This window comes from Pectinophora gossypiella, chromosome 1, assembly GCF_024362695.1.
Source record: "Pectinophora gossypiella chromosome 1, ilPecGoss1.1, whole genome shotgun sequence".
Lineage (NCBI taxonomy): Eukaryota > Metazoa > Arthropoda > Insecta > Lepidoptera > Gelechiidae > Pectinophora > Pectinophora gossypiella.
Genome location: NC_065404.1, coordinates 8929894 through 8944932, shown reverse-complemented (window position 1 = coordinate 8944932; position 15039 = coordinate 8929894). Strand labels below are relative to the sequence as shown.

At 39.1% G+C, this 15039-nt stretch overlaps 1 protein-coding gene across 5 annotated transcripts in view; it reads left to right on the top strand.

Moving 5' to 3' along the window:
- LOC126366099 (tensin) overlaps positions 1-15039 on the top strand; it is a 106804-nt gene that overhangs the window by 57192 nt on the left and 34573 nt on the right. For all 5 annotated transcript variants that reach the window (XM_050009042.1, XM_050009044.1, XM_050009038.1 and 2 more), the window contains one exon: positions 3233-3400. In XM_050009042.1, the coding sequence (XP_049864999.1) occupies positions 3233-3400 (168 nt within the window). The remainder of the gene's footprint in view (positions 1-3232; positions 3401-15039) is intronic.

Below are 15039 nucleotides of genomic sequence, written 5' to 3'. Positions count from 1 at the left end.
GATCTAAAACCTTCGCACATGCTCAAGAGATATTCACAAACAACGAAAATACCTACCTACAACAAGATTATTCAGTTGCCAATGTAGAGTCAATAACTATCTATTTCTACTTGTATTAGCGTACAACAATCTATTGAATCGAAAGACGTATGCGCAGATGTTTATCCAGTCTTCAATGCCAAATGATAATAAAATAGCATACTTACTATGATTTTGCCATGTGTAATGTAAGCAGCATAGAGCTATAAAACATAAATACCTACGACGTTAATGGCTTTTATGTTGGTAAGATAGTATCAGAAAGAGGTACAGTCAACATAAAAGGATGAAAAGAAACCTTGTGAGTTGTTAGTAGCGAAAACGCGTGTCCGGCGCACTATCTGTCACGTCATCAGCTTGCTAATGCTCACTGCCCGACGTCCTTGCCCCTTGCTTGTTTAGCGACGCCACTTGGATACACGTTAGATAATAGTTTTACATATCGTCGCCTTAGGTATAGTGAATACCATGTAAGCGCCTTTTTGACAAATCACATTTGGATATATTTCTTTCTAACAAAACCTCACAATAGACTCGCAAGTTTTAATCCAAAATTAATAATGGTCCTTCAGATTAGATACATGAAATTGAGGTAAGTAAGTATTGTTTAACAAAATAACATCAGAATATAATTTTACAAAAAGGCGCTATGAGGTTATTATGACAAAATTAATCACTAGAACATCGGTCTTTATATTCTATAAATGTTTACATCTTGAAAGACGGAACCCATGACCTCAGCCCTTGTTCATTCTAGTATTATTATCATAAATATTACGTCAGGATTCTAAGAATGTAACCGTGCGATCAGCATCACACGCCGATAACACTTGACCTGCGACATACATTACAATTCTAAAAATATACTTAATAATAGACTATTACCAAAACCAAGACGTTTAAAACACGCGTGTTGTAAATTGTAAACATTTAAATATTAATGGTTTTTAAATGGATGTTCTATTTAGCATTATTATTACGTTATAATTTATAATTTCGAGCTCTATTAATACGACATTACTTTCAAGGCGTTTCCGGTCCAATTCATAATTGAAACGAGCGTGTTGTCGCCTCGGTATACTTCGTGCTCGAGAGGTGTTAAAAGTGTGCGATTATCATAATTTTCAATAACCCGCACTTTGCATGTGTAAAACTAAACAAAGTGGGCGTAACCGACGTTCGGAATTCATACTCTCTCCAAGTCTTACGATTTCACTATTCAAGAAACTATGCTTTCCAAATGAATCCTATTCTATTCTATAGGCGTGTCCTTTCCTATGAATACGCATAGAAATAACAGCAAAGACACAAATCTTGTGCACGTTTGTTTTTGTAACAGTAATCATATATGTTCCTACTTACATTTTCTATCACTTTCTCGACAAATTTGGATAAAAGAGAGAACTATTAATCGGAATACTTTACTGCTAGATACAAATGGAAATACTAAGTAGTAAAACAGATGCTTTTGCGGAGAAATGAGTAACTTATAGAGAATCTTCTTTAAGACTGATGAAATCATATTATTGCCGGCAGATTTTACGACTACGATGCCTACTATGAGAAATAAACATATCCTTGTACAGACTCTGTGAAGGTTGATTTAATTTAACCATATTAAAACAGCGTGAAGTGTTCACAACCGGCGTGGATAACTTTATTAATTCCTCGGCCGGTTATCTCGGCGATACGTGTCGAAAGTAGTAACCAAATGTTAAGTGCATGTGGCCACGCACCCACGCGCCTGCGCTGCGCTCCATCGACGCTGCCAGCTATCTGCAGCGGCCCACGTGGGATGTTTATTATCTTATCACCGCACTAGTTAATCCACCGTGCTATTTTCACACAATCTAGGGCGAAGATTTTGAAACAACCTGCCTTTTTAGCACCTGAGATAAACAAGAGCGATGCAGTTGCAGTAACTTGTAATGTAAATAGCTCTACTCAACACCACAGTCTGTTTATGACTTACGTTACTTAATGATAATCTTCCTCAAATTACCTACATTGTAGCGAAACGTCCTTATGCGGGAGTGATTTGAATTTGATTCATTATTTTGTGGTTGAATAATAAGCGGTTTTCCCTATTTGCTACAATTTGTGAGTTGTCGCAAAAACAAAACATTCATAACGAATACATAAAACATGTGTTCATTCTGAAGTGTGATCAGTTTGCCTGACGACCTGTAATAATTCTCACGTCGCGAGAGATGCTGTCAAGCCTCGTAAGTTATCGATCCAATCATTATTCAATTTCTCCCAAATTATCTAGATTGGATCTTGGAACATCGATGTCTTCCAAACTATCCCATTTAATTTATCGCCAGATTTGGACTGGAACCATTTTGGGAATAAGGCCGGGGTGCATGTGTGCATACGTGATAAGCTGTTGTTGTATCCAAGAGCGGCGATGTTAGCACCATAGCATCATGTATGTCATTGGGTTACCTAGTCGCGACGCTGCGCCTTTTTCGTTTATTTATAGCCTATATCCTGTACGACCACAGTTTGTGTTACAAAGAAGTCCAACTGAGAGGGCTCGGACGTGACTTGAATTGCTCATTGCGATCGTATTGATCCGTGGACCAGACTCGTCTTAGCTCGTCTCATGAGTAATATTAATGTATTTGGAGGTGAAACTGAAAAAAATCGCATGTCCAAAGAATAATAGACGCTGTGCTAGAATAGTTCATTGTAATTTAAACCCGGATCTGGGAGGCTTTGTTGAAGAAGAGGCTTTCCACGAGGCGCAGCGTCGCGTCCCGCCGCTAATAGCACGACTCATGACACGACACACTTCACTTTTTACACTAATTCAATTTGCGAGCGTATTTGCAACTCACATACCTACATCTCAACTTGACTATGTTGTTAGTGTAATGAGGGAACTACTTCTACTTAAATAATGTTTATAAAATAGATGATGTTTGCATAGTAATCAGTAGAGATTATTGAGTACATATTGAAGCAATAAAGAATATATGGTTTACTTATCCAAGTGATATTTTTAATCACATGGTTTTTATCAGTAAGTAAACATTTAGTCATAGGTAACTTGTAATTTATAGAATAGAATAGACATTGTGTATTATAAAAAAATTTTGCATAGTCGTTGGTCGTTTGGACAAGGTTACATTATACCTACTAATATAGTTTAAATAGACGATTAAAACTAGCAATGTTTGTTATACAGGACAGGGCACGGTTCTCGGATACCAGTTGGCAGATTCACCGAACATGGGCGCGAAATGGAGACCCGCTCCCGCTCTCGCCTCCGTCCGCTCGTGCGCCCGCGCCGCCGGTCACCACCGCCGCGCCCCAACTCCGGACAGATCAAAATGGCATCTATGACACCATCACTGTAAGTATCAATATTAACTTATTCCGCGACTACTTTGATGCATCGGGTATATCAACAAAATTCAACATGTAAAAAGGGCAAAGGTGTACTTTTGACTCAAATAGAGTACGTAGCCCCGGACACTTCATACAAAACAACTTGTTTTATGCAGACACTACACATTGACGTTATCGTACACGCGGATTTGTGTGTGTGATATCTGACGTCCATACGATTGAAGACCGAAGGGGGTTAGGTAAACCTAGCTAAACCGCTGGTAAGGAGCGGAGAGTTGCCGTTCCTTATTTTATGACGTAGCTAAAGTACCTATCGTATATCCTAGTATTTCATGTTTACAAATGCATTTCTATTGTATAAATATGAAATACAAAGACATTTACGATACTAGAACACTTAGATAGAATAGAACAATAACGGCACCGTAAAATGTTTGTTTTATACGAGTTGTATCAAGTTATCTTCATACAAGTTAGAGGACTACGTGGGCCAATTTCAGTAAATTATTGTTGATACGAAACTTCTAATAAAGCGATGCAGTGTTTGTACACACGGCGCGGCGATGTAATAAATCTAATAGGTACGTATTTCGCTTCCTCGTGTGCACAAAAAGACGACGTTATGAAAACAGAACATAAATATACTTATCCAAATTAGATTTTATCTGAGAAAATTTTATGAGCGGAATCTTTAATTTGGTTTCGGAAATTGGATAACTGAAAATTGACGCGATTGACAGAACTTCTGTGAACTAATTAGCTTCTTTAATTATGTTACTTTAACACAATTTGACTTCTGAAACTCGTGAACTTATTTTATTCAAAAAGTTATTGTGTTTGTGCATTAAATAAATTACCTTATCAAATACAAGACAGAGTTTACACCAATTTATAACAGTTCAAAGGTTATCAAAATCATCATGAATGTTGAGATAATCACGTTTCGGAGTCAAACTTACACATGAATCAAAGTAACGTAGGTACCTGCAATACCTTTCACAGTTTCTAATCGTAAATTAAGTTGTTTGTTTAGACGTTCTGCCTCCAACGATTGAGGGCATGTGATGGATGCACTCGTAATTTGTAGGCGCTTCGGGAAATTGAATCGAATGGACGTATGTGCGGTGATTAGATCGAGATCATAAGATTGTTTAAAGCCGTCGGGCAGCGTCGCATAGAGCGGGCCAGCGGGCTTCAGAACCTCGACTTTCGAAGTTGGAACTATAGATTTGCATTAACGGCTCATAAATCATAATCCGCCGACTAGAGCTGGGCTAGAGGCGTGCTAGTTCCTGTTGTTCCACTAATGCACCTTTGTGCGCGCGCTCGTAAACCCAGGGTGAGTGGCCGGGACCACCGCACGTTGTCACTGAACCCCACGAGCCTACCAAACAGCCAGGCTGCTTGCTTCAAGGAAATTTATTTTCTGTTAGAGAAAATTATTACTAAGCACTTACTTGGCTATGCTATCTTATAAACTTTTGAACGTAACTGTATACACAACAATGTGTCGTTACACGATCCTATGCTAGTAACGTTTCTTCATTTTGTCTTGTCTTCTGAAAAGTTACATAAATTCCAACCAATTACAGAATGTGCGAAGATTGATTATTTATGATTCGTTGTCAATAACAAATGTGGGTGCGTGGAGGGTCGACAGAATCAGGCGAACTGGACCGGATGTGGCGGCCATTTATATTGAGTCGCCATCGACCAGAGACACCGCGGAGACCATTAGTTCCCGCCTCGAAGCCAACGCCTACGCAACTGTTATCGTCAAACAATTTCCATCATTACTTACCTTTACTATACAATTATGTAAAGAAATGCGGCGCGCATTCACGGCATGTTTTCTTCAGAATTTAATCATTATGCCTCATACAAAACGACTTTAAATTCAATAATCCTATTCTACTTGTGAGTATTAAGAAATACTAAACGGACTTTAAGCGATAATAAACGCCTGATAACATTATTTTCTAAATATCGTGTAGACGATGTAAGTGCGATAAAATCAATATTACGGCGAGATTTCAACATAAAGTCTTGCATATGATTTGTAAAATGGCTGGATGCCTAACATAATTCTACGTTAGTGTGTGCAATTCCTAAGCGAACGGGCTAACGATGAAGTCATTTTATCTAGTGGCCAATATCTATTTAGTTTCTAGGTTAAAAGCGGAAAATGATATGTTATTTTAAGCCGCATTGAATATTGCATGCAGGCGAATTATTCAACTTAATTAAAAGGTAGGATTCTACATACGGTCACGAACGACTATTTAATTTAATTACGCTGGGAACATTATCGTTTACAACACTGATTGATTTTGCCATTAATTCTACTCTATAAAATAAAATGAGAGTACTTAATTTTAAAAGTAGAAGAGTTTAATGGAAACTTGTGGCGGTGTAAAGGTTCATCGCGGCAACTTTTCACATTTAAGAGGCTATTTATTTATAAAAGAAGCGCCCCTAAAGTTGTTATAACACTTCCGCAATGGGCTGGCGAGGGCGCCTCTCAACCCCGGCCTGGGGTAATGGGGTAATTGTGCCCCGAGTAATTGATGGCGCGATCCGGCACCTTCTTCCGACGGCATTAATGCATTGGTCAACCAGAAGCCAAGCGGTTCAAACATCACCAACTATCTATCTACTCAGCCTGTATCTACCCACTGCTGAGTAGAGGCCTCTTCGCTTTCAAGTTTCTGTGCAAGTCTCATCCACAGTTTTCCGGCGTACCTCACAATGTCATCCGACCATCGGGCTGATGGTCTGCCTCGATATCGCATACCATCCCTTGGCCACCATACAATAAAGCCTTAGTCCATCTGTTGTCTTCCCCACGCTCTTACCAAATTACTTATACTATACAGGCGACCGTGACGGAAAATAACAAACTTTTAAAAATATTTTTCCTTTGACAAGCTCTCCTTGTGCCAAACTTAGAAGTGTCATATACTTACTTATTTATATTTTTATTCGAAGATTGTGTACTCCTTGTATTTATTGTTTTCAGATCACATTGATTTGAAGTTACTTCCACTTTCTGCCGCAAAGAGAATGTTAGTATTTCCCAGTCCACACGATGAGTCTCTGTGTTTGAGAAACAAATAAAGGTTCTGAGAATCGCTGTCTATTTACACAGCCTCGACTCCCATAGGAAATACAACTGGAGTGTATTAAAGCGCAGTGACTAAAAAAAATATAAACTTAAAAAAAGCTAGCTGGAGCTGTTACGTTAAGAAGTAACAAATTGTATCAATTTTGTATACGAGCGCAAACCTCGGAAGGTGTATAGAAATTAAATCGCGAAGAAAATCACGTAAGGCTCATGAATAATTTATGCGTTCAAAGAAAAGGATACGAGTTCGCAGATGAGAACGTATTTTAGCTCCTGAAGTCGGGAATGAATAATTTAGAACCCGAAGGACACGGCGGGCGTGTAGATGTTTGGTGCGATATTCCGGACCTTTTATGTTTCTTGTTCTGAACCGCGGCGGAATGGACAACGAAAGAAAAAAGGTCGGGGGTGTTCGCTCGCACCCTCCGCTCATTGTAATCATACCAAATGGCTAGTGTCGTAATGGATGGCATAGTTTACCATGTTAATACCGCATACGAGTTGAATTACTATGATGCGAAATACGTCAAAATAAGTGGCAAAATCCAAAATAAGTGACTGTAGTATGCGAAAACATGACATAAACATAGCATTACCCGTGTCTGCGAAGAGGTAGGCAGAGATGTAAATATACTACATTACATTACATCCACACCTCATCTGCTGTGTTTACACCCCTTGTAATAGGGGGCGACCCAATTATTGGAAACCACCCACGTGATACTTAAGTATCAATTATTGTCTATGATCCAAACATGAACTCATATAGTCGAATTCAGCGGTTTAGAACTAGAGCCGGGGTTCGAACCCGTGACCCTACGACGTAGACGCGTTTTCCGAACAGGGCTATCACGAATTTCAAAATTATGGATAGATAGATAAGTATTATTAGTAGAAAACGGCAGTTAGTAATATTCAAAATTTAATTTAAAAATCTTTCATTTTACATAGAAAAAGAGCGCGCGATATTATTTAAATCTGCAGAGAGTAATGCGGGTCCCGACGGTCGGATATTATTCAATTTGGTACTAACTCACACAAAAGACCAGTGCATACATTGTACCGTGAAATTCAATGATTGAACATCAATGTTGCGATTACAGCAAGTAGTACCGCGGCGAGTTGTACGCACACGAAGTTGCATCATTATGTTAACTTTATTTACCCATTCAGCGCGAGAACAACTGCTAGTAACGAAGAGGTTATGGAATTTTAATGCTCCAAGCTCGCCTTGGGTCACCGTGTGAAGCCGTGCTTAACATTGCAAATATACTTATGATCTAATCAGTGTCCAAGCGGCAATGAAAATGAGGATTTACATTGCTACCGAGGGGAACTCTACTACATATACCTACTTTCGATCCTCGTTAATGACATATAGCATCAAGTATTTCATCCTTAATAAGGTTTAAGACAATGTTAATTAAGTTCCAATAATTGACAAGATCTCCTTGGATATTTTATTTATAACTGCCGGAGTACCGACAGTGTTGTTTTATATGTTCTGTATGGCTGACAGTTACAATGCAAAGAATTTTCTCGTTACTTAGCAATGTGTCTGGAAGCTCCGTTATCCTTGACTCATAATGTTTCACAGCAAACAAAAACCTGCTTAAAACCGCTAAAACTAAATAAGCTGACGACTTTGCGTCACTAGCATGGAATCTTGTAACACTATGTTGGCTGAATGATGTCATTACACATAACTTGTTTAAATATAACACAACAAACATGTATTGCGGCAAATATGCAGTGATTAAGATAAAATATCATTATAGCCTCATAGATCTGGAAGAAAGACAAGTCTTGATTGCAATCAAGCCCAATGGCTATCTGAGACTGTAATTATTCCTGTATATGCCAGCATGGCGCAGTATTTACATTAGAGTCAGGTAATCCGTTTACTACAGTGGGTCGGAGAAAACGCGACCACCCGGCGATGATGCGAGATAGTCATCAGCGGCGTCAGGTGACGGCGCAGGCGCACACACGTCGTCGTAAATAAAATTCGACACTTAGACAATGGACGTCGCGCCCCACCCGCCGAGACCCATCGATACACCGCGCCATCAAACATCCGAGTTAGACAGCTACCGCTGAGCCGCCGTAACGTGATACCCCACGCCATACTCAGGACAAAGCTGACATTGTCAATTTATCATAACTTTGTAATTGATTTAAGTTTAACCCGAATGAAATTCCTATCGTTCGATACGGTCCGATAAAGTGTAATTAATACAAATCGCTTTTGGCCTTACTTAGCTGTCAAAGAGACCGCGGTGTAGGATTAATGTTAGATAGGCGAGTGATTGGGCGGCGGATCGCGAAACTTTCTCACGATGGTCGACGATACCGGCGCGCGCGCCGTCCCCCGCCCTGCGGCGCGGCGGCGGCGCAGGCGCAGCTTGCGACACGATGGGAAATACTGCCTAGCCGGGAATATATTCATATTTACGAAGATAATTATCTACTTTGATCACAAAATTATGCACACTTACAATGAATTTATGCATTCTCGTCCTTTAAATTTCCTGAGGCAATGAAGCGCATTTAATATGCAAATGTACAACAATATTATAGTCAAGAGGAAACCCCGTATTTTACCTGCAGTCTACTGGAACGGAAAACTGTCGTAGGAAAATTCAATCGATCAGTAATATCAGTCGGGACCAGGAAAACGATTTCAACCAGGACACGGGCGAAGTATGAAAGCTCTCCCAAAATGATTGATGATCTAATTATAATTTGACGTGAAACGGGGCGTGTTGGAGCTATATTTTTGCGTTCAGCTTTCAATATTATCTTTTGCAAATTACATTCGGACGACTTTTTTGAAATTCGAGTTAGCTATGATGAATTAGGTGATTCAAAATCGTATTCCTATTTGTTAATATTCTTGTATAACTTATCTTAGTGCAAGCGTAAGCGCTAAGCTAAGGATAAGCGGATCCCGTGAAAGCGCTAGGGAAATGATGAGTTTAACATAAAAACAATAACATAACACACGGTAGTAATAATAGAGTAGAAAAAAAGAAAGTTTATGCCATAGAACTGTTATGTAAATGTAGTCTCTGTGTAAATATTTACTCACGTCGTTGTCGGACGTTACGCTTCCATACGGCCTTTACATGAATATTTATTTTACGTGCACTTTAAGACACTATCGCCACAGAGTCAATTGGTTTAGTCACAAGCCATTTCATTTAAAACGTCTGTGTGTCAGTAGTGCAGCTAGATTAAAAGTCTTATATTTCAGAAAATAAACTTTACTTCTGAGTTGAGCTTCTACAAATCCTCTAGCAGTTTATGGTATTGGCGCGTTGCCATAAAAAGCTTGCAGTCCTTTGTACAGTTATGAAAAATAGCTGAAAGTTAAACACGGCGACACGCGCACAGATTTATTAGCACCGCATGCAACATGATGCAACTTTCACCGTACCTACCTAATACATGATTTTAGAGAAATCATTCTTTCTGCAATCAAAATACAATTACGTAGCGTTGGCGTAGTCGGCTATTGTTAATACTTGTTAGAAAGTCGTCACATGGTTCGTTACAGATGCTAGTAGGTAAATACGATTTGACGTTTATCGGCAGAGCAGAGCCGCCGGCGAAATCATAGGACGTGATTGGCATGCACGAGTTGGCCCTTAACTTTATACAGCAGTCGACAGGTGCCGTGAGAACCTACATTGTGATCGCCGCTATTTGCCCGGGAAATCGTGATCATATCTGCCTATTTGTTTAATGTCTTACGGGAATAAAGGATGCACGCCATCTCAAATAAATTTACTCGTAATGTTGTTAAACGTCGGAACGAAAACATTCCAGCTTTTCATCGCATTCAGTTGCTATTAAGCGAGCATATTTTCTTTAAAGTACGTTAAAAGTATCGTTTATTGAAGATTAGTCAGTATAAAGAGCTTGACTGAATTATTCGTGCAGGAAACTCATGCTCCAGTACGGTATCGAGGAATGTGTTACGAATAAAAATAGGTAATGATTGTGTAATTCAGGAAGACTGCATTTCGGGTGGGGGCGGCAATAGTCGTAAAGTAGAAGCTGCGAGCATCACGCAGTCTGAGCGTCGCCGGGTCGCGTCGCGCGTCGTCGACACGCGCGATTGTTTACGGAAGTGCATCGCCGCCCCCGCCCGCTGCCGCCCCGCCCCGCTCTAGCGCCCCCGCGTGAATGGGCTAGACAAAACTGTCAATCTTTAATAGGCTAGTTTCCAACTAGTCAAATAAGTTACTTTTTACTGAACGTCAAAACACGAAATTACTCTATTTGAATTTGTATGAAAAAGCTCATCGTGACGTCATAGAAAAACGTGATAAAATGTCGGACTTGTTATTACGTTTTTCTTGATTAAAATTCATAAATAAGTTAAATAGAAAAAATACAATGTTTTCCTTTAGTTATAGATCTGTCTTTATTTAGTTCTTACTTAATCAGAATTCCATGATTTATTTTGAACCTAGTACACGACCCAATTCATAAATCGCCGGATACATACTACTTACTTATATTGTGGAAAAATAAATAAATAATCATTCGTTTTTTTAAGTCTCTTCGTAAATTGCGGAAATTGATTCAATAAAGATTTGTATAAAAGATCAATAAAGTCCTGTCAGGGGTAAAGGATTTTATTAAAATTAATGTGATCACTGGTATTACGTATAATAATTATAATAGCTATCAATATGAGATTTTCTTTGTTCGGCAATTTTATGGTCGATGAATAAAATAACTTTTAATTTCGACGATACAATCGCCATAAATCACAATGGCTGGTATAAATCAGGCCAGTGATTAGTTCTGTGTGTGAAATAAAAATAAAAAGCGAATGTGGTGCAGTTAGAGTACACTGTTCACTCTCTGAACAATACCAATTGATATTATATTCTACTGTGTCTATATGTCAAGAGTTACCTCTCGTATTTTCAAGTACATACATAAACTCACGCCCCTATTCGCTAATGGGGTGAGCAGAGTGACAAGTAATCAAAGACAACTTGCAGCCGCCGTTGGTGTAAGCTGAACCTACATCTGGGTTGGCTGGAAGAGATCTCTCTTAGAGATAAGTCCTCCCTTGTAAACGTCCATTTCATGTTTGTGATGTAACTAGTTGTTAAGTGCAATAAAGTATATATATTAACCTGATAATTAAGTACCTACCTGTTTATAATTCAGTGTTCTATTGTAAGCCAAACAGATTCCTAATTATTTTGTAATTATTGATAGGTTCTCACTTCTACACGCTTATTTTTGTCTGTATGTATATCATATACCTACATATTTATCTAATGTATCTTGTGATATGTATTACATCTAGGTACCTTTATCATTTATACGTAAACACATAAAAAAGCGAAAGATAAAATTAATTGATGTGTTGACTTTAACTAATGTTACTTATTCCTTGCCGCTAATTATAGAGAAGTCTCTACACTATTCCATCATGTTCGTATTTATTTATTAATTTAAATACTTACTTACATATTCTTGCTATATTGACTTCATATTTTCACAATCAATTTACTTAAGGTTACTTAAGTAAGTATCTAACTTAAAATTAGATAAGTGTAACTTATGAATACGACACCATTAGCTGAAATTCCATGATATTTTCAGTTAAATTGAGAAAAGAATAAAAGATCAATTCAATTTAATAATTCATTTAATTTACTTCGACAATTCACAAATCCATACTTAATTATAAAATACACATAATTACTTATATACAATTAATACGTTTGAAATGTTAAAAATCTTATGTATGAAATACTTAGGGAACCTGAAATATCTCTATACTTATTTATAATTTTCATTTCAGGATCATTACATTAGAAAGTATTATAATATATCTATCTATTAGATCACTTTATTGCATACATAGGTTTATTGAAATATTTACTGAAATTCTGAACATTGTTACTTACTGTCATGATAAAGAGTTGTATGCAGTGTACGATATCGGTGCTCTCGGCAGTGCGTTGCCTAGCAACCCTGCGTCGCCAGCCGCCGGGACGCTGCAGTGCCGGCGCCACTCCCGTCGCGACGCCACTGCGGCCAAACCTCACCACACCGACACTACTCCGCACTATCACGGCCAAAACACACTGCTCTACGCACTAAAATCATTTGTAAAAAAGAACGTGATACGTGAAAAAATATAATTGAGAAAAATTTGTTCTTAAAGTTTTATGGAAGTGCCTTATTTAAAAATAGAATGTACGTACTTAGTGAATAGTGTTTTATAACTTTTGAAAAAGTGCGTGTGCGTTCATCGTGCGTGTTAATTAGTGTTAGAATTGTGATTACTGGAATTTTAAAGTTTTGTTTCTGTTTTACTTAGCTCTAGTCTAGTTCGTAACCTACATACATATCACAAATTACTACACATACTTAATACTGAAATTATCTCTACAAAACAAATCTACGATAAAGTAGATAGTAATTATTCATTCCACGATAAGATAAAATGGAGCGCGGGGCAAACATTGTGCTTATCAATTGTATCTAACGGTACTCTTAATACTGCAATTATGATAAGAACAGACATACATATATATATATGAGCATTGTTATGCATTTCCCTTAAAGCTTTTTCTGCTTTATGTAGGTATTTTAACTTATCGGAATGTATGTTTTGTTTTCCATTTCAAATATTACACCAGGTCCTACTTCCGCATCTTAGCAGATTGGCATTCCGTTTCATGCATTGGAATATTTTCATACGAGGGCGTCCCCCTACTTTCCAAGGCAGACAGCCTTTTGAATAAATACGTACAAAGCAGAAAAACAGCTGAATGAAAGAAAAGCACGCTCGGTGACCGCTCTGACGATCTTTTATTTAGATGAGCATGGCACCCCCCGGTCGTTGACCCGCGCGCGTTTTATGGGGAAGGTCAGGGTTATGTTTGTGGTGACTGTAGCTGGCTGCAACACCCGCATTTGTTGCAACCACACATTGTAAGCGAGCCTTACAAAACGATAAGGCATAACCTTAAACGTCATTGACTCTCAACGTTTGTTAAACAATAATAATTAAAACATCGAATCGATTTTGCTTGGGTTCGATATTTATTGTGGTTTATTTTTTCTTTTCTAAAATAAATGTCTGCCGCTGACAGGACATTCGTCAATATGCAATGCCCGGCGTGCATGCCGCAGTGCGGGCACATGCCCTGGGGCGCACTCCACACGTTCCTGTGGTGGCCAAGAGCTTTTCACCGCATCCTTTGTTTTTGTTGACGTAGACTTAACGACGCTTTTTGTCGTACCTATTTTGAGTAACACAGATATAGGCTGGTTTTCTACGAAGTACGGTAGAGGTGACTTTCAGTTCTGGACGTTACATTCTTGCAGATGTTACACGACTGCCGCGCGATGCATTTCTTAACACATAGGTAGATGTACTTGTGATATTATTGTTTAACATCTCATACACCTGAGTACAGGAAAAGTGGATACTTACAAGTTTGTCAATTCAGTGCCTAATAAATTAAAGTGCCTTGCAAACAACAATAATGTTACCACAAACAAAAGTGCTTATAAACAAATGAGGATCTATCGAGTTGTGAAGACCGCATGGCGATTGCGTGCGACTTTCGAGGATGCGCGGGCGCGTGGTGCGCGCGGACAGCGCCGAGGCAGCGCGGGCGTTGCATCGGTTGGCCTTCGCGCTTTGGCGAGCTGTGTTCTACCTGCAGCGAGGCAAGATACGTGAAGCCTCCCGTCGCTCCCGCAGTCTCGCCGTACCTCACCGAAAACGACCACCGGTGCGTCTCATATCGCCAACTTCCTTCATAAACTTAATACTGTCAGACGCAGTAACATGACGCGTGTTAACTATAAATAGCCACACGTGATACTTCATAAACCAAGCGTGAACTCCTATTAACCGATAGCGTTCAACGCGCTCACGGCAGTTATTATACTAAAAATGTTCTCGCTAACGCAACTCTTTTACATTTTTCATCATGTTGTAACGCCGTAGATCCAATTTATCAAGATTGCATCTATCACCGAATCAGCTTGTAAAGCTAAGCGGCCGCGAAGTAGCTTTAAGTAATAACAATGCAGCTAATAGTCGTTAAGTGCGGGAAGAGACGAGCTGCAGTAATCACTTAAGCCACACCTACGGGGCTCGTTTATCAGCCTTATTGAGCCGATCTGACGATAGCCCCGGCCTTCGGCGATGGCCGAGCACGAGCCGGACATATGGACGGTACCCTTGGCGAATCGCAACTGGCTGGAACCAATGCTAAGCGCCAAACACCTATCGGATTGTTGAAGAAAATCCCCATTGAGTTTAAAATGAGCTACATTTTCTTCTTGGTACCTAATTTAAATTTTGAACACTGCTATATTATCCACTAGCAGTGAAATAGCGTGGCGGAGTATGCTCAATACCCCTTCCGGTTGATTGAAGGGAGGTCTGTGCCGTGCAGAGGCGTATAGTATAGACTGTTTATGTTATGTTACCTAACATAACATAGCATCACTCCTGTATT